Here is a 21,813-nt window from a genome sequence, read left to right as displayed (position 1 = left end):
AGGTGCAGTGAGTCCCTGAGAAGTCCTGAATCAGCACTCGTTAAATACCAGGTTCCAACAAACAGTCCGAAAAACCTAAAAACTTCTATTTTCTGTTCATAAACTTTTTTTTATAAAGCCTTGAACAGAAGGAAACACACAACGTATGCATAATAGCAGTGGATCTTCCACAGCATAACGTTGCCCTGGGTTTCAATGAACTAATGTACATATTTGAAAACATACAGTCTCTCTCTCTCTCTCTCTGTCTCTCTCTCGCCCCTCCTGCTCTCTCTTTTTGTATCAGGTCTTTATCGTGTTACACCAGTGTTTTTGGTGTTGAATTGTATACTTTATCGTTTTATCATTTTTGTATTAGCTGCATTTTGTTGTCAGTGTGATGGCATCAGGAAATGTTTTCTTTAAATGTGTCTAAATAATCCAATAAGAGATGGGCCATATGAGGCCTGGCACGAAAATAAAGATGCATTCATTCAGTCACTTTAATTTGATAAGGTGGAAGCAGAGAATGTTTTTATTGTGATATTCCGATGACTAATAAACACGTTTAAAATAAATCATCAACAGATGTAGATTGCTTTTATATCAACGTATTGATTAACAGACTTCTTCTTCCATCCGTCTCCTTGCTTGTCAAAGTCAGAATCTTCAAACCCTTAAGACGTCAGGTAAAATTGAACTGGAATGCTGGAAAATATGGAAATCTCAATCCAGGAATATAAGCAACAGAAACTGCTGAGATGTGAAAGTGTTGTTGTGCCTTCAGATTCCCGCACAGACGAACTCTGTGAGGTTCTATATTTAGGTGTGAGAGTCTGCAGCTGCAGTCGCAACGTGTCACCACAATCCTTCTATCTGCTCGGAGCTGGGAGACATCTTTGTTGTGTTGTCTCTACACGCTGAACACAAAATGATTCCACAGTTTTGTCCGACTAAGGAGAGAGGATTGAGATTAACGAGTCGTCATTTGAACTCGCCTCTTCGACAGAGCATTAGCTCTCTGCTTCAGAGGTCCATTTGCGATGTGGCGCTATGGCTATAGATTTCCGCAGCGGGAATGACGCCGCGCAGGGGGGGGGCAGTAAGTTAGCCGTTCACATGACTCCCATTTGGTATTGATTTGCATACAAGAGAGGGACTATATCTGATTTAAACTGAGAAGGAGAGCAACACGTGATAGTAATTAAGCTCCAGAGCAGTGCCAACAGAGGGAAGTTTAATAACTGTGTGCTTGCTGCAGTAAATTAGGGATGTGTTTGCCCTGTTTTGTACATACCCATTAGCACGGATGAATAGTGACAGTTAAGTGGGAAATAATCTCACTGCACATTCATTTTGGTGCAAACAGAGATGGATTATGTCTGTTTGGATGAATAACACATGCTAGTTGGTATCGGGCTCACTTGGGCAACTCATTGCCTCAAAGTAAATATGAGACTGGGATACAGAGTTTGTGAAGTTGAGGAAAGCTGACATTTGCACCTCCAGCTTGATGCCTGGAAGGCGTCAGTGTGCATGTGGAGAGCGGAAATCTAAGTCTCGGAGAAAGAGAGAGAGAGAGAGAGAGAGCAGAAGAGCTCCTTGGGCAAGCATTTACAATCAGCATTACCCAGGAGGGCCGTACACACTTCTACACTGTCATGTCGCTCCGAGAGAAGAAACCGTAGTTTGTTTGACCCCCCAGTCAGAGAGAGAGAGAGAGAGGGCGGGGGGAGTTGGAAATATACAGAAAATAAGTGGGATAAAAAGACAGAGAGGAGACAGGCCAATAAATGCCAAAACCGAAACGATTTACTGTATTGAAATCCTCTCAAGTGTAACGGGAATGGGAATGCCAGACTTGAGTTTAAACTATATGTATGAAAAAAAGGTTCATTTAACACATTAGCGCAAATTCTTTGGGAAAAGAAGTCAGAGGAAAACAAAGAAAATTGCAACAAATGTTGATTAAGGTCCGACACCCGACACCTTCTTATTGATTTTAACACTAGGAGCAGTTTTTTTTTAGCAACTGATATTGCCACAGGTGTCACTGATTTGTAAATGTTTTGAGCTGGATGAACATCGATTAAAAAAATAAATCCTTACAGAGCACTGATAGGACAATGCAAAGGTACTCAGGCGAAGGCAACTTTTTCAGCAAGTTCTTGTGCACAAAAATGCCTGCTCGGATTTGATTCTGTGGTCCATCTGCTGCAAGACATCTTTTTTTTACATCACCTCAAGCTTTTTCTACATTGTACTCGGAAAATAAGTAATTTCCTATATGTCCTTATAGGGAGACCTCAATGATACAGATATATCTACGATAGGCTGATATCAGTGAGATCTGTGGTTCCCAACCATTTTTTTTTTTGGACCCTTCCACCCCCCTAAGAAAAGCATCTACCGAGAAGCTGAGCCAACAGGGCTCAACACTCGGCACCTGAACGTGATGTCACTCAACGTGAGCGTTCGTTATTTCATTTATTTACCAGACCGATGGCTCTGCGGCCCAGATCATTGTAAGGTTGGTCTCCTACAGTAGCTTCTACTTTCGTCTTAGAGAACTGTAAGCTTTTGACATGAAAAAAATCAGACTCTTTTCCCCACCGAGAGTAGTTTACAAAATGTGTGTTCTAATCAAAGCCAAATGCGGCGTTGTATGTTTTCTGAATGCTTCTGGCAGCGCTGACAGATGAAGTGGTGTTCACACCGGACAGCGGTAGAACAAGTGGTTCAGGGTTGGTTGAACAGCGGTCGAAAGAATTCAGCACGATGCCTGCAAGCAGCAGAGCGGTGACAGAAAAAGGATAGGGTTAAAAGGGCGACGCTTTGCATATCGTTACACTCCTCTTCCATCACCTCTTCACGCTCTTTTCTATTGACAGTTGGGTCGACGGTTATATAATTGTGAGACACCAAAGGGTTTTTAAAACTAAAAGCCGTTCATCATCCAGTGAGCATGTGTTTGTGTGTACAATGATGCAGCAGGAAAAGCCTCTGCTTCTCTGACAGCATGATGCGTTAGCCCTTCAAACTGCAGAGATCCAACACCAAATGTTAATAATACACACCAAATGTTCTCAGATTTGATTACATCTTGTTTCTGTTTTTTAATCATATTCTTAAAATACGTCTTCTAACTGAATATCAGAACTGAATTTAAAAACTTTTTTTAAAACACGTTTCTCCCTGGAGTATTGCTACTTTTCACAAGTTCTAAATAATTCCTCCTCAACCACAAATCAAGACGTTTTCCACATTTTGATTTGCGATTGTAAGACACCCTGTGTTAAATTGCTCTGACCAAAAAAAAAGTCCATACAGTTTGAATAAATGGCAAAATAACAAACAAAAGAGAAGAGAGGGTAATACTTACAACCATACCATTTAGCGACACCCAGCAGTCAGGGGGGAAGTCTTGGAGGAGCGGCACCAGATACTGGAGACAGCCATCCCAGTGACACAGGAGCAGCATCATCCCTATCAAATTAAATATTCTTACCACTGCACTGGCCAGGTCATAAGTCATATGGAAGATCTGCAGAAGAGAGACAGAGAGACCCGGTTAGACCGCCTTCGTATTTAGTTTGTTGTTTGAAAATGCAAATTCATGCAACTTCAAGAAACGAAAGACAACTCTGACAAAGTGGTCACACTTAGGTCTGTTAGTATCTCTGAAACCTCACATGATTTAGTATATTATAGAAAAAGATTCCTTTCGATAAAAAGACACTCAAAATGTTCACAAAAGTACAAAGTCACCTTTGAAGTGGAGGGCACGGTGTGCATGTTTGTGTTTGTGTGTGTGGCAGAGAGTTCTAAGTGTGTGTTTGTGTGCATGTGTGCATCTCACAGATGTTGAGCTGCATAATTCAACATGACCGCTCTCCAAAACAAACTGACCAGCGGAGAGAAAATCCTCATATATAGAGCTTATTGAAATACTGAATGATGAAGATATGCGGACCTCGGGGGTAATCAGGCAGTATGTGTGTATAAAACACCATGAGCTGAGGCGAGTCTTACTGCAGGTGTGGCTATGTAATCAGAGCAGGAAATTTCAGAATAGAAAGTCATCAGCTGGGTGAGTAAGCACATCCACAGTGTGAAACAGTTTCATTTACACGGGATCTGAGCGAAGAGAATTGACACACGCCTGGTTGGCTTTTACGCTAATTCGGAATTTCCCATTAGCGTGAGTCCCATTTCTTCTTTCCAGGTTAGCTATTCCGTAATTACCCTCACCCTCTAAATTTCTCCTTAAAAAAAGTCAAATGAGGAAAAAAAAGATCGGTAATTGCTGATTGGTGAGTTTTGCAACATAAACCTGCCTCATCTGCCAATTTGTCGAGGAGATTTCAGCTCATTATTATCTATTTTTGAGTTGATGGCTTTTCATTGTCTGTTAACTACCTATTTCAGTTGATTGAGTGTAATAGGAATTTGATTGGGCCTCAGGGTTTGGTGCACCACACACACTGCCGTTAGGTTAACAAATCAAACCCAAATCACTTAATAAGAATCTTACATTTTTTGTGTTTTTTCTTCACTTGTTATAAAAGATTTAACAGACTTTCCAAAATGTAAATTATGCAAATTTTTTTTAAAAAAAAGCATTCCTTGAAGTGATAAACACATTAAAAGGAGGTGAGGGATGATGTCACACAGTAAGTACACTGCACGATCAATTATCTATTGAAATATTTAAGAAAAGGCAAGACGGCTTCATTGTTAGTTTATATTCAAACACAGGGGCAATTCAAAGTGCTTTACAAAGGCAGCGAAATAACAACTCTCTGACCACATTTAAAGAATGAGTGATAACAACAAAACCATTAAGACTTAAAAAAAACATAACACTACTAAAATTTGGATAAATTTAAAGTAAAATATGTGACATACAGTAAAAGTATAACAGTATGTTGTAAGCTGCCCCAAGTGGAACAAAGCTGTGCAGTAGGGAGGAGTATCAAGAAATGTTAAAGGAGAAACCAGATATTTAAACTTCGATTTAAATGTGACGAGGCTGGTTCCATCTGTTTTCAGAATACTAGCTTAAAGCAGCGTCAATCTATTTGGTTCTGTGTTAGTTGACAGACAGTTGGGAGCGTTGTATCTGTTTTCCAAAAATCTTAAGGCCCGCCTCCGCTCCATCTCTTTGCCTGTTTCTAGATTGATCAAAGTTGAGGTGGAAAGCCTTTCAAACATTGTAACCACAATGGTTAGGCTTCAAAACTCTCTGAGACTATGCCCTTGTTTTTATAGTGTATGGATTTGACTGTATAGTTTCATTAATAGTGGCCTAAGAATGGAACATAGACGGAGTCCAGATTTTCATCTTCACCAGTGGAAACAACATACCCCTGACACTATGACCTGAACTAACTGAGGTCTGCGCTGGATCATCCAAAACATAATCCTGTACCAAGAAGAAGAACGTTGTTTTTACCCTATCAAAGGCAGCACAGAGAAAAAAGCAATATAAAAAGGATGTTTTACCTAAATCATAATTTAGACAACAATCCTTCAACATGGCTATCAGTGCAGTCCCAGTGCTGTGATGTTATCTGAGGACAGAGTGAAATCTTTCCCGAAGCTTATTTCCATCTAAAATGTTATTGAGTTGAACCAGAGCAATTTCTCAATCACTTCTTTCAATAAATAAAAGCTTAGAGATAGGTCTTTAGTTATGCAATATTGTACTGCTTTATGTTATTTTTTTACTCAAATAGGAGATTGTTTAATAGATTAAATCAGCAGTACTTTGCTATATTGAACATATCTATTTTCTGATTTTCTCTTTTACTCTATATTTAACATCAAATCCAATCTTTTTTGTGGTGTTATCTCTCTCTTATTTTTCATCCTTTGTTCTATTTCTGCATTATCTGGCATTCTCCACAGAATTTGGAATAATAGTGACCACTTCTATCCAAATTACAAAGGCTTCTTACTTCCTCTTCTCAGAGAGTGCAATCACTCCAGAAACCAAAGAGGGCTTGAGCATGGACCTCATTTTGTGCTGACATGTATTCTGCCTTAATTCTGATCCCTTTTTTCCCCCACATGTAGGCAAAATCTGCTAAACCCCAGGTGTTTGATAAAGCTCTTTGAATCCACATCTCTCCACCCCGGTCCATTGTGACTGTCCTGTAACCTTTCTGCACAAAGGACAGTGTCCACACAGCGAACAGATGAGAGAACAAGAGGCTGAGCTGATGCTCAGATCCCTCTATGGTTCAACTCATCCACAGGGAGAAACAGTGCACTGCCCTGACAGGCTAAAATTAGCCACTAGCTTACTGGATGGCTGTCTCAATTCTCCCAGTATCTCTTCTGCTGCCTACATCTTTATTCTTAATATAGAAGAACTCCCTGTCCCTATGTCGAGCGACTGTGTGTCTTTACATTCATCATAGTTTGATGACATAATTGTTGATAACAGAGAGGGAGAGGGGAGACAAAAAAAAGACAGAAAGATGTAAATGTATCTAAAAGAAGTAGACATTACTGGAGGACTGCAACATGATGGAAAATAGAAAATAGCACTTTGGGCCCTCTTTGACAATTACAAATGATTCACAGCAGGCAGAAATAGAAGAGGGTCGACTGCTTGTCAGGCCTTTCCTCTTTTAACAGATTCATAATCAAAAAAACTCAACAAGAGACTCTGCAAACATACGGAGAGGGTCTTAAATTCCCAGGGATCGTTCCCTTCGCCGAGAAGCCTCCACAACCTTTGGGTCACACTTAGGGCACCGTGAAAAGATGCATGAGCTCATTAACACAGTGTGGGATTTGTTTAGATTTGTACTTCAGAAGGCACGAGTCTGCTGGTGGCAGCAGGTAGTCGAGCGGTAGCTGTCTAAAAATAGATCTCTTAATTATAGAAGCTCCAGGTGTAGATCAGTGGTCATACAGGATCTCCTTTTACTGTGATGTGATAAATCTGGGCGTGACTTAGTGAACTTGTTACATTTACGCCCACAGAAGCACAATCTCTTTGGCTGTTTTAGAAGGTTTTAAAGTTGGGTGGAGATTGTATTTCCAATTTTGCGACTGCCATCATTGGGCTTCATAACACCTCTGCAGAAACCAATAGGTGACGGCACCTAGACTACGTCCACGTTTTATACAGTCTAAGGGTGAGAGTGTGACTTAGTGAAGGAACTGAAGGCTTTCAGGTGGCCTATGATCCTTTAAGAATCTCATGCTAAGGTTATGTATCTCAAAACTAAAGATGCTAAACCGTCCTCTATTCCACAACTAGCAAACATGCACACATTGTACCATCCCTCAGGCTTTATCGAGGAATAAAAGCATGCCACTGTTTTGTCAAACACACAAAGTGAGAGAAGCCAGTTGTGAAGAGGAAAGCTCAACAGCACTGACAATGTTTTGACAATGTGTGTGTGTACAAATTAGCAACCAGAACATGACTAGCTTGAATAAAAAAAAAGGTCTCTGGCCCTGGAAAATATCCTGGGCAATAATAATAACAAAAAATTGACAACAACAAAAGTTATTTTAATGATTAAATTTGTTCAATATTTTTATGCTGAATAGTTAATGCATCAATTGCATGAGGTAATCTCCCAGAACCAAAGGTGAAATCTTCTAACTGCTGGTTTTTGTCAATTAAAAAGTTTAATCAACAATTATTAGAAACATAGAACAAGAAATGAATCTTACCGAAACAATAAAAAGTGAAATATAAAATCAAGTCGCTTTTCTCAGGGGGATTCTTGGCTTATGATATTCAACCCTATGAGCCTGGAGTGTGGTCGCCCTTCTCAGTGTGAAAAAGCACATCGTTATAAGCTTACACTAACACCTCGATCACGTAGACCCTGTTTTCTACAGTTCTGGGGTCTGTTTGTTTTGATGTACTGTTCCCTCGTCGACGTGTTGATTAATTTTGAGACACTCTGCTTCCTTGTTGCAGTGAATCTGTTCTGTAAATATGCAGAGTGTACCTGTGACTTAAACATAAAAGAGATCCTGTTAACCCTGTTACAGACTTGAGTTGTCACTTAAGAAGGATAACAGTAAAAATCAAATGATATCAAACCATTTTTCTCTACCCTGGCAACAGGAACACCATGAATCCATTTGGTAGCGCTCCCTCCCTCTGGTGCTATAAGCTCTCATCAGCTGCAGTGTTTCAGAGAAATAGGTAGCACGGACTGAAAGCCAAACACACCACCATTACTCACAGCTGGCATTGGCAAAATATAGGCTCAAAATTAAGTGCATCAAGCTTAAATTTTGACCCCAGACGAGGCTAAAGTTCAGCATAATCCTCTAATACAGGAGAGAAACACAGCCAAGATGTGAAGTGATAGCGGCACAAGGTCACACGGTCGATGTGTGGAGCCAGCACGGTGCTCATTCAGATTTGGAACCATTCAACAGTGCAGAACAACGAGTCCATTTTTACGTGTTGTTTACATATGCAGGTATAGTTCTATAACAATTACTGCAATTACCTAATCTTCAAAAAATCCTATGTATATTATTTTGTATTTAGAACTCTTGCATTCATTCTTAAGGAAGCCAAACGATTACCTACAAAGGTCATTTTGGTGGTGGGTGGGTATTGATTTGTAATAATTGTCAGTGTTTTAATTTAAAGGGGTCAAGACCAGCACAATGTGTCAGGTTGATGTTTACTGTGTACACTGACGTTATGTTGAAGAAGAAAGAGCATGCTCGGCGGAGCCTCCAACACACAATTACGAAGCGTTCCTTATGCATCTTGCAATTGGACTTGAGTGACCTCTGTTTGAGGTTAGTGAGGATTAGCAAGGGACTAATTTGAGGGGATTAAATCCACCACTGGCTATTACATTGAAGGATGACACAACTGCTTTCAGGAAAATCTGGAATTCTCCTGCTTAAAATCAGCTTGTAAATCTCCTTTTTGGATCTCGCTTGCTTTTTTTTTTTTTCTTTCTTAATCACAAAATTGCAGTTCAACTTGGAATTGAAAATCATATAATCACCGGCAGAGAATTCGCTGGGATTGAGTGAGTTGCATGTTTTATTTACTCTTCTGTTTATGGCCATGTGAAGAAAAAAAAAAAAAAACCCCTCCTAAAGACAATTAATGTCACAGCAGATAAAGCTGAATGTGAGTGCTATACGTACAGTGGATGCAGTGTAACGCTGGAAATAGACTTGCAGTATCCCCCAAAGAAAAGCATCTTGCTGGAAGTAATTACATTTCACATGACTGCAATGCCCTATGCGCAATCATGTTCATATATGTAGAGGTCAGCAATAAATAAACATTAATAGAGTTGGCATTATTTCAGTGCTTCAGGCAGCATGCTGTACACTCTGAAAGCTCATCAGTCTACAAATCTGTCTACAGTACAGACTAGGATAGAGAAGACGACACAGGAAGAGGAGGAATCTTATCTTATATATGGAACTGGGTTGTTGCCAAGCCATGAGAAGTCAGTGTATAACAAAACAACAACCGCATACATGTTTCCCTGCATAAAAAGCTGTGGATGTTCAGCTCCGAGCGGCAGTACATTTAGGTAATGAGGCCCAACAGTAATTTGTAGCCAGAGACTTAATTAAAAGGCAGGTGGTGATCAATGGGGCCTTTACAGAGGCAGAAAACAAGTAGTGATCTATTAATGTAGCAGCGACGCACTTTAAAGAGGAGGTCATTATTTCTTCCCCGCAAACACTCCTGCCCTGCATGCTGCAAATACACAATTAATTCTGGGGTAAACAGTACAATGCTTCCCCCTGAAATGAAGTGGAATAGAATTATAAAGAAGGGACAACATCCTCACATCCTCAACACCTTGATGATTTACTTAAAGCTCCTGTGAGGAACATCTGGTTCGCGTCAATTCAGACGACACCTGTGGAGCGCTGCATCTTATCTCTTTGCTGATTTTGGGCCGAATACGTGTCGGTAGTGTCTTTGAACGAAGGTCTTCCCCTGCTTTCTTTTGACAGACAAATATATCACACCAGAAATCTTTGCTGTGGAAAACATGAAAAAATGCTGTTTCAGCAGAATGCAGCTTTACACTTTGTATGACACCTACCCCCAGGCCGTGGCTTCAGGCATGAAAAACTACCTCGTAGAATTAATCAATCTTGTGGCTGATGGGTTTTTTGTTTTTGTTTTTGTAGATCATAAAGAGACATATGTGTTGATTTTAGTCTTCTTCATAACAAGCTTAAAAAATCCTCCTATAGCTTTAAGATCAGCTCTTCAGTATTGCGTTACTTTCTATCAGACGGAGAACAAATTATGGGGAAAAAAATGCTTTAAAATTACAAAATGCTTTACATCCCTTACACATACCTGCTGTACACTGTGCCATTTATTTATATATTTAATTACCATTTAAAGTTTTTCAAACCTGATTTCACTCAACATAAACAACCAGCCAGTCCCTTTCATTCAAAGTATTTCTTGCAAAGACAATGAAAAATCAGCACCACTGCTGTCGCCAACACTGATAAGCCACAAGGAGTAGAGTTGTAGCTCTAAGCAACACATTAAAACTCTTTGGGAATAACACATTGAAGTGTTACCCACACTTGGCTTTCTTTGAAAGCCTGGCTTTCCTTCTTACAAAGCAATAAATAAAAAGACCGGGGATGATTATTTTCCAACGCTGAGGTCACAATTTTGAATTTCTTTAAAACTATTTTAGGGAGTTTCTTAGATATAGATTGAATATATCAACTAATAGATAGATGAATAGGTACAGTATTGATGTAGATACTTGACAAAGGCAGCAGAAACATATTTGAGATAATTAATTTCTTCTCAAACATCAGATCTGAACATGAGTGTGTCAGATGAAAATAGATGCTAGGCGTGGTGTTGGGGAGGATACGGTTCTTTACAAGATTAGCCCATTCTAACCATCAATCAGTGCGTTAATTTAACTGGAAAAGCCCTCCCTTGTAGATGTGTCAATCACGAGCTTAAATAAACACTCTTTCTGCACATGTAGCTCTTTCCTGCGGGACTTCATCCGCTCTGTTTTCCATCATTTCTCTGTCCGTCAGCAGTATTCTTCTTCTTCTTCTTCTTCTTCTCCTCGTTCCTGCACTAAGCACATCACACTGTACTGCGAGCGGAGCTGCCTTGCCCGCTGTCTCACCCGCTCTGCGTCTATTTTGGTCGTGTGAGCGTGATAACCTCAACACTACAGTTCTGCCTTAATCTGCGCTCAACCATTCAGAGCGGCATTGGCAGGGGCAGCATTCTCTGGGGCAGAAGCTTGCACGGCTACGGGGATGGGATTCAGGATGTTTTTCTGCATGGACTTGGGAAAATGTTGTGTTTTTTTTTTTTATGTAAGAGCGAAAATATTGAGTTCAAAAGTTGGACAAGAATCCTTTGCTTCTTTTAGATTCTAAACCATTAGGATAAGCCCTGTTTACCGTCACATTTTCTGCATTATTCTGAGAGTCTGCAGGGATTAATGTATGCGGTTAATTTATGCACATTCGTATAGAAATCCCAATTAAAGTCTCCTCTCTACCGAAAAAGGCTTTGGCATCAGAGGAAGAACTAAATGTATTTATGGCTGAGCAGGAGGTTTTATGTTCTATTGATTTGTACCTGAAACCTGAGCACAGTAACAAAATTAAACCAGCTCCGCTCTAAGAAAACATGTCAACACATGAATGACAACACCAGACACAAGTGGAATACGTGATAATGCCTCAGTGCAATCAGACTGTTGCAATATGCGCGGACATATTGTTCAGAAAGCACGCCAATAGACTCAACAACTGTTTTCCCACATGACCCATTTTCCCCTCCAATTGTCTGGTTATGCAAGTCTGTTTCAGGGCGACAGTTTGACAACATCATTCCAGGAATTAAATCAGTGTCCTCAGTCTGCCGGGCTGTGACAGAGGGCTGATGGAGGGAATAAGGAAAGAGACAAAGACAGCTGGCCGCCACGGTAAAGCCAACAGATGATTTCCGTAAAGTGTTTAATGGTATATAAAAAAAAGGTTTTATTTCAGGAAGCTTTATTTGTCTGTCGAAGGTGCAGATGTAAAACTACCAAAAAACCCAAAAGTAATGTATTTTAACAACTGCACACTGGACATAAAAGTAAAATTTGTAAAGTTAGACAATGTGTTCTGCTCCTGTCTTCTTACACTAAACATACAACCATGCATCATGTTATTTCACCCAAACAATTTTTAAATCTTTTAAATATAGTAAAGCCTCTTCCCTATTAATTTGTAATTAACTCAATTCTTGAGTTATCCTGCAAGCGCCCCCCCCCCCCCCCCCCCCAGGCTTGCTACACAGTACGTGGCCCACGATAGTATCACAATTCATCAGTTTTCTGATATTTGATAAACTGCAACACAATCATATCTTGATTAATAATGATTTCTGATAAAACTGAAGAACATGTACTGACCTCTACGTAGGTTTAAAGCAGGATTAGTGATCTCATTCACAGCTTTTATTGACGTCAGTTTCCTCTTTTATCATGCCTCATCTCTGCACTTCACTGCTCACCAACATTATCCCGCGGTCTTTGATTAACTCCTCTTCACATCACCCTCGTCCATGTCTAAAGCACCAGTGACGCACTGACTGAAATTGACAGAGAACTCCGTTTAGAGCGCTGTATTTTCTTTTTATTCAGACATCGATATTTGGCACAAGTGATACAATAATGGTAATATAATATCAGCCCTAATTCTCTATATGAGTTAATATTACATATAACATCTTGGTTGAATTACAGATTTTCTGGCCACATCAGAATGAAGTTGTGAACACGTCATTAACGTATTATCAATATATCAACATGGTCGTCATTTACAAATCCAGCTGATTCCAGAAAAAAACACGAGTGAGGTTTCTACCTCCCGGTGCATATTCTGTAAGTCCAGTTCCTTTTTAGCTCAGTTTTCCTTTTGGTCTTAATTAAATACTGAGAATAATATTAAAAATATTTTTTTTGGTGGTAACTGTTGGCTTTTTGCAGAGTAATTCAGTTATTTGTCTTCCTGCCAACAGATTGAAGAAAGGATTGACATGCAGGGCTTTTGTGTCTGTGTCTTAAGGCTTGGGGCCGTGCCAGGAAGCAATTAGCTAACTTTGGCTAAATAAAAACACAGTTACCGGACTAAAGAGCTTACCTGGCTTTTTCCCAAGTTTGAAGTTGGCGAGAGTAAAAAAAAATAGTTGCATCACAAAGCCCAATGTAAAGCCACAGTTTCTGGATTTGACATGTTTGTTTAATGAACAGGCCCAAGGTCAAAACAGACCAAAGCTGTTTTCCCCTGACTCCAGTATTTATGCTAAACTAAGCTAAGCTAATTGTTTCTCAACTCTGGCTGAACTATTCACACATACACAGAGTGGACTCAATCTTCTCATCTAAACTGTCAATGCAAATAAAGGAATTTTAAACTTTGGAGTTCAAGTCAAGGGACTTGTGCAGGCATTTTTGAATTTAATGTACGATGAACAACAAGGTGAATATATACTGCAGGGAAGGCAGGGAAGCAGAAGAAGCAAGATGCCGTTTCTGCAAGGGTCAGGGAAGACTGAAAGAGAGGAAGGGCGAGAGTTGTAGCCTGAGTCGGGGTTATGCTAAGAAGGCAGTCGGGGAAGATTAGTGCACATGTGAGAGCAGGAGGGATTTGACCGGATTTCACAGGGTGACCCGCTGTGCTCGTGTAAACATCAACATGAAGGACCCTTCCGCACTTTACAGCAAGGACGCAACAATGTATGGGGGAGGGGGGGGAGGGGGGGGAGGGGGGGGGAGGGGGGGTCGTCATGATGGTTCAAACTGTAGACATGTTTCTACTTATCAATAATTTGGTAAAAAGAAAAAGAAGTATAAACAGAAAAATCTTTGGGCCTCATTCATCACCCACTCTTTAAGCTTACTTAAGCAAATCTCTAGAAGATTGTTTTTGTTTTTTGGGATTGGTTTCTAGTTAAAACAAAATCTAAACTCACTTATGGACATTTGATTGATGACATACTTGAGCAAAATAACCCGTTATTTTGATATCTTTGATTACATTAAAGTATGATTTTAAAGAGGTGATTTAAACAGTTTTATTATGGAAAGAAACAAACTTACAAAAACAACAAGTTTCCATGTATCATTTTTTATAAATCAATTTGTTAAAGTGTCTCAGAAATTGTGCTGTGCACCTCACAAGAATTCATCTTACAAGGACACGGGGCGAGAAAAATTCATGGGATTAAAAAAAACGTAAATTTGAGTCTTCTGAAGAACAAATTCAAGAAAACACGTTTGTTTGGAGACATCGGTAAATGAGGCCCAATGCGACTCTCAGTCTGTAGTGTCTGTTGTTTTTTTTGTTGCTCTTTGTACAAATCCCTGTCTTTCTTTTTGTTTAAATCCATCCATCCATTTCTCAACCCCTCCAGTCGAGGAGGACGGTTGTCCAACAATGAGTCTTGTTGAGCTTGTTGCCAGGTTCTGGCTCATTCATGTTAGGTCTCTGTAAATACTATGATGAAGAGTATTCAGACCTGCTCTTTGTGGTAGCTTTAATAGTGATTTGGCATTGTATAAATAAAACCTGGTAGATTGAGTGAAGTGCTGTGTGACCATAATGAACCTATAGGCAGTCATAATGAAGAATAGAGCAAGAAACCAAAGCTCTGTTAGCGGTGGCATCATGACAAACTACACTTGATAAGCAACATTATCTTATCAGTGTTGTAGTAACAAACGGCATCCATAATACTCTGTCGCCATGGTGTAAAAATAGTTCATCCCTATAGTGATGCACCAACACAAACAACATAAAATAGTTTGGTTTCATATTAACAGCGAGGCCCGACTAGAAGATGAGCACAGCTGTCGACGCAGCAGATGGATGGAGGGTGCTTCAGTAAATCCATCCTCTACTACATTAACTCTTGGGAAGTGAAAAGAGAAGAACCCTAAATGCTTCGCTAGTCACTAATTAATTATTTTGCACAAGGCATCATTACCGGATGTGTGCGATGAGTGGTGCTGCTACCCCTCTAAATACCACAAGGCATCATTATGAGCCTTAAGGAGAATCAGTGGCGTATGGAGAGCTTTTCCCAAGCTAACGACCAGGGATCACCCATGCATTGGTGATCCCTGGTAGTGGGCTTACTTCACCGCGACCTCCAACCCCCATCCGCATTCCTCCGCCTGACAACAGCCCAGGGAGCAAAAATAGCTGAGATTAGCCTAATCTCCACACTTATCACCTCAGCCCCCTCCTAGGACTGTATCTGTCATCTGTCTGCTCACTGTACGCTGCACACCATGCTGAAGGAGACTTGGGGATATCCCACGGGCATGGAAACAAGATCAAAGCTGCTTTCGCTGTCTGCTTTCTTACTATGGATGGGGTTAATATGAAGAAAAAAAAAATCATATTTGAACTGAATATCAGAATAAAGCTAAAAAAAAAACATACGCAGCAGATGTTGGAAGTAGCAGCAGATGTTAGTTTTGTTGAACCCCTGCAGGCTCCAAAACAAAACATTGCATGTATCGCTTCTCTGATTCAGTGAGTTGTGTTGCATAAAAAAACCTGCTTCTATTTGTCTTCCACGGCATATTTAGGACTTAAAAACACTTTTCTTTGCAAATGACAAAAAAAGTTTGTGCCTCCTGTCCTGAGAAACCGTCCTCTTCTTCTCCGTCTTTGCTTCTCGGTGTCACTACCTCTCCGTCTCTGTGTCGCCACTGCGCGGACATGTCTGTTGTTATCTAACATCAAATAAAAGGAAAGGGCCCGAGCGGAAAGACAGACTGACGGGGACAGTAAGAAATGGAAAAGGCAGAGACAGACATAGAGCCAGAGCCAGAGAGAAATGGAGGTACTCCCAGTGGAGGAGTATACAACATTTGAAATGTCATACATCAGCTCGCAGTGACAGTGTGATACAAAGTGACCTATAAAGCCTGGTTACTAAAGGCTGACTTATGCGACTCCATGAATGTGATCTGTCAGCAGCTTGTTTGTTTTAAAACATCTAGGGTTCTACTGGAATTTTAAATACAGATTTTACAATACACAAAAAACATACAATATAGATTCCGTTTAGATTTTGAAATACCATTAATTGCAAACAAAGTGCTTTCTTCCTCTTTCGCTCATGGCAGCTTTTGGTGAATAAAATGCGTTTGAAGATCTGTATGTATCTTAAATCTTCAGTACATTTTGGTTCTCTCCATCATTAACATGAACAGAGGTGATGTCATTAAATGCTGGCATCCAAAGTGAGAGTCCCCTTAACTGCAGCAGACCTGCACGTTGAAAACAGATTTTTAAGAACCATATTCATAGCTTCCTTAGCCCCATTCACATGACATGGGACACTATACATTTGTTTGATCTCCGAGTTTCATGGAAGCATGTTTTTGTGTTTCTCATGCCCTTTTTAAAAAAAAAAAAAAAAAAACGTATTTCACATTCCAGCATCACAAAGGCTTGCTCGTTATGAAGGCTGATTCACAGAGAAAGCCATCTTAAATCCATCAGAGCAGCTAAATCTCAAAATGAAAAAAGATGGACGACATGCTTGGTAGCAATAAGGACAATTTGTTCAATCTTTGAAAGCTCTTATTTTTGGTTAGAGCCTTAAGAGCCTAAATGTCAAGTCTGGAGGATACAGAAAAACAACCATCTTATTTGTAAGATAAGATATAAGAAAATTCCAAAACTTCATACAAGATCTGTTTTTCTGTCCCTTAAAATAATGTCCATAAGGGAAGAGTTGGTTGTTTGTGGAAGTATAATCAATTTGTTTTATTATTTGCAATCTTAATTCAGTGCTCAATGCTTATCTTCCCCTCTCCTTATTAATTTTTTATTAAGTATTGACAACACCGGCTCTGTTCTTGAGTGTGTGATACGTTCAATAATTAATTGATCATTTCCTGCAGCCGCTGCAATTCACATTTTTAAATTTGTGACGTTAATAAAATTGTGTTTAGTGGAGTTGCTATGCAGGCATTACCATGAAGGTATTCATTTGATGGCCTCCTCGTTGTTAACAGGTTTTTACCAGTATGGGATAAAATATTTATTTCCTCATTTAATAAAACACAGACATAAAGCAGAGCTCTCTCATCATCGTATTTAAAGCTCTATTTTCTTCCTGCTTTTACACCGAGGGTGTGACAATTAACCCCGTACTCGAAACCATATGGTCGACCAATTAACACTTTCTACTGCAGTTAACGAGACCAACTAGCAACAGAAGGAGCGCCCTGCGACTTGGCGAGGGAAAAAATGGGTTAAATCTACAGGAGCAGAAGAGGGAATAACTCCCCTCTTTCAGGCATTAGAGGATGCTGGGATTTTCCACCCCGTGGGCCGAGAGCGAGCTTCCCCCAGTGAGCCGAGCGAGAACATGACTCAAAGCACATTACGTTCATCGTCAAAGAGCGGCGTCTTAAAACAGAGAGGACAAGAACACAGGCAGCATGTGAGGGAAAAAGCATTGTCCTTCATTTTTTGTTTGCTGGGCAAAATTGGACTGGAGGAGTCCATTAGGCTGTTGTGTGTGTGTGTGTGTGTGTGTGTGTGTGTGTGTGTGTGTGTGAGTGTGTGTGTGTGTGTGTGTGTGTGTGTGTGTGTGAGTTCACTGATGTGCGTGTGTGTGAGCTTGAGTGACAGGGAAAGAGGGAAATGGACAGAGGAGAGAGAGGTTTTGGAGAAAATCAATTAGACTAAATTTAGGACGATAAGAATCAATGTGAGATTCAGAATAGTTTAATAAAAAATAATGTAAATCTCAAATCAAGTTAACACCTTACAAATATGAAGATAAACATCTGAATGACTCCATTTTGTATGTTATTGTATTTTTAATGCAAATAATTGAAAAAAACAACTGGTCATTATTGGAGTGTACTTAACATTGATGTTAGTGAGTTCTGACACTGCTGTTGCCTCTTAGTTTAACAGTCCCTCTCTTCACAACATGTCAAATGTGTGACAGGCAGATTGTCACACATAAAGACACGTGACAGAGCTCTTTAGCCCCCCGCAGGCGGCAACTCCCTCAAACAAGACAACAAATGTCTGCTTCGCCTCCCCACAGCCTGCTCGGTCATGCTCTGCGGTACTGTTTGAAGGGTGGGGTTCCCAAACAAAGACTACAATAGCCTTTGAGCGTCTTCTGAATAAAAATTTAAAAAAAAACATCCATGTTTATCATCACTCACATCCAATCCATAGCGAAAATGATCTTCTTTGAATACAGAACAAACACTATCACATGCTATCCTGTCAGAAAGCCAAACTTAAATACTAAAGATGCAAAATATGGCCATTGCTTAACATGAAAATGCTAATCTGTTAGCATTTTTCATGAAAAGGGGGAGCTGCAGTTTTTTAAGGTTTGCTCAACCGAACGGGATGAAACATTCACAAACACCACTCTACAGCCGAACACTGATGAAAAATGCAAGAGAGAAGACGAGGGAACAGTGAATTCACTACTCCGAAGCCAAGTGCTGCTGCACTGGACAGCGAATGTGCTTCTTCTCCCCGGCTTTAGTGACAAGTGAAATCTGTCCAATTATGGATGTTTAGCATCCACACTTCACTTCTGTCTACTGATATCATATAGAGCTGCGGCTTAGTTTCCTCACATTATGTTACCGATCCTCAGCTCTGGGACTGTTGTTGGTGGTCTAAAATGCTTTGTGAACCCACAGATCAAATATCCACCACACCTCTTAATAAATGGGAATTAAGTTTGGTGTAAGTCAGCTAATATGCCAACTGTCTGCTCACACTGAGCTAACAAGCTGCAGTTTAGTGTTGGAATTTGTCCATCAGGCTCAGATGAACGGTCCACAATCCATCTGCACCTGCAAAAACCTTTACAAGATTTTTTACTAAATAAATCATAGTTATGTGTAAATAAACAGAAATATTTTTGCAATGCATTATGATGCCTAGCTAGTATAGACATTCTGATTAAATTAAATGGCATCAGAAGTAGAGGCAGGGCGCAAACGTTAAGTGATTGACCTTTGTGCATTATTCCATGATTTATATCTCCTCCTATGATGCATTTAAAACAAAAGTTAACTTCACTCGTCATACATCGGCTGGACATCAGATCACAAACTGCGCTTTTAGGTTGCTGCCTTACAAAAAACAAAAAACATGAAATCTGTAGAAAGAATCATATCCATTCATCAACAGCTGATGAATGGGTTTTTTTTCTTCTAAATGACGTGTTCGTCTCCAGGCACAGGCACATCCTCCTTCAGTGTCCTCAACATACCTCTAAGTCAAAGCAGACCTTTGTCAGCAAAGCAAGGTCCAACGTCCTCAGGTCTTCCTGGTGGGACTATAAATTTAAATCCAACCAGCTGTGCAGCCTCACCTCGCCTTCATGTGCAGCAGCAGATTCAGAATCTAGGCTATGAAACACCTGCTCGAAAGTGGAAGTTGCTAACTGCTTCTCCTCACAGAATTCCTTTTAGTTTACCCAGCAATGTTGTGATTTATTCTCAGAGACCGTTAACGTTCAACGCAAAATATTCATTATTTTGAGTTGTGCTACAAAGTAAGTTTTTGTTTTGACTCCTCCAAACTAGAGATGTTCCACTACCATTCTTTTCCTTCCTGACGCGGATTAAGATAATTAGCCTCGAGTATAGGCCGTCCTGGAGTACCCTGCTGATACCATCAAGAAAAACATACATACAGATTGGTAGAAAAACACTGATTGTTGACATTTAGCATGGCTTTGGCTGACATTACAATCTAGCAAGATTCCTGTTGCTGTTTTCATTCAATAATCTGCCTGACCTGTTGATTTTAGGGGCTTATTGGTTATGGCAGTGGTTACCAACCTTTATCCCTCAGAGACCCCCTCATTTGCATGTAGAATAGATCAGCCCCCTTTGGTGAGGTCTTTGGTGAACCCCATCATGGGGGGGGCGCAGACTCCAGTTGGGGAACCAATGGGTTATTGTACTAGATCGAATTACCTGACATACTTGAGATACACAAAACTTCGGCAATATCAGGGGGCCAATATTTAAAAACTGAACTTTACACACGCATTGTTTCGTCTTTTTTCTCCCCACAATTTGCTGCAGTCAAAAGGTATTTGGTATTGGATGGCTGGCTGATCTTTACAAAGTTTCTGGTTTGCAGAAAATGACATGTATCTTTGTGTATTCAACAAGCATTTAAACAGATCTGTTGTGCAAGCAAACGTCTGTGTTCCGCCTTCAGGCTACTCTGTATGAAATATCCGGATGCACACACACAAACACCTCAACATGACACATTCTCCTGACAATCCCGAGCCCCACACATCACATCACATCACATCAAACCAAAGCACGTAACAGGAAACGGTTGCAAATAGTCATCAGCCCAGCTTCAGCTCAAACGCAGCTCTGACGCGGACTCCCGCAGCACCGTCACATTCTCTGCCTCTCCCGTGCGCGTTTCCGCCGATTAAATGCCATTGGAGAGAAGACGACAATGAGGCGAGGCTCCTTTAATTATCCTCCCATAAATGCCATTTGCTGTTCTCTGTGATGAATGCATGTTAACTTTCTCTATAGGCTCACGTTGTCACTGTGATGAATTGCATGTACTGTAGGTGCAGCTTTAAGAGAGAGGAGGTCGATTGCGTGATTACTGCAAACACGCACAAAAAAAAACAAAAAAAAACAAAAAAAAACGACCGGGTCACATTTTAAAAACCTTTGTACTCACTTTGGTTACAAGCTGCAATTACAGAGAGAAATAGGGTCACTACAATAGAAAATCAATCAGGGTAACTTAGTACGGGAATTACTGTTGCTGCAGTGTGACGTGCACAACGATAAAGTGTAACACACACACACACGGCCCTCTTCCTTTTGTTTCTTCTCTTTCCATCAGTGTTTCTCTCTCTTGCTCGTCGCACACATGATTCAGCACACCTTCTGTGTGTGTGGGTGTGTCTGTGTTCGTGTGTGTGTGTGTGCACTCCTCTGCACCTGTGTCCCTGCATGAGACAGGGGCGGTGGCCTCAAGGCTCTGTTGACTTGGCATAGTCTATTCAGACTGTATAAACCCAGGCCGACTAATCTCCTTTAGCCACAACCTGTCTGTTGCTGAGGTGGCAAATTATAGAACACAGTGACTTCATCGTGATCTCCTTTTCTCACCTTACGTCGCCTGTGCCCTCGGTCAGTTCATTGACCTAACCACCATGGGAATATTTGTTTTCAATTAGTGCTGAAACAAAATACAATCAACAAATTAATAAATGGATCTTTAAAATACAGTGCAGTTGTTCTGATACAAATGCCTCTGATTCTGCCTAAATTTACGCCAATTAATGCTCATGTGACAAATCTCTATTAGCCCACCTACAGTTTGTGTAGTGTGACTAGCAGCTACTGTTCAAGGGCAAGAGGGAAGAAGACTTCACAGCTAGCAAAGAGTTTAACAAAAGCTAGAGCTAGAAAAATTTTTATCAACTGATGATGGTAAAATTAAACATTTTTAAGCTTTTTTTCAAATGAAATGTTAGATAATCGGGTGAAAACAAAAAAGAAAATAGTTTTTATGTTAAAAAAATAAGTTATCAGGCACACACAGGATGTCAGGGGGACGCTATCTGAGCTGCAGCTAACATTAGGTTAGCTAAGCTTGGTTTGAAGGTTTTCGAATATTTTTTCATGATTCGCTTTTAGTGTACTGAACCAGGTCATAAAAAACAGTTATTACATCTAATGAGGGTCGGTAGTATAACCTAAAACTGTCAAAGAATAGTACTTTAGTTGTATCATAAAG

General features: G+C 40.2%; 1 protein-coding gene across 1 annotated transcript in view; it reads right to left on the bottom strand.

The window, feature by feature from the left end:
• Positions 1-21,813, bottom strand: part of LOC132992186 (potassium/sodium hyperpolarization-activated cyclic nucleotide-gated channel 1) — an 81,620-nt gene that overhangs the window by 43,327 nt on the left and 16,480 nt on the right. Inside the window, exon 3 of the mRNA XM_061061364.1 lies at positions 3,362-3,523. Coding sequence (XP_060917347.1) covers positions 3,362-3,523 — 162 coding nt within the window. The remainder of the gene's footprint in view (positions 1-3,361; positions 3,524-21,813) is intronic.

Source organism: Labrus mixtus, chromosome 17, assembly GCF_963584025.1.
Source record: "Labrus mixtus chromosome 17, fLabMix1.1, whole genome shotgun sequence".
NCBI lineage: Eukaryota > Metazoa > Chordata > Actinopteri > Labriformes > Labridae > Labrus > Labrus mixtus.
Note: the sequence above shows the minus strand (reverse complement) of the source record. Positions and strands in the feature narration are given on the sequence as shown.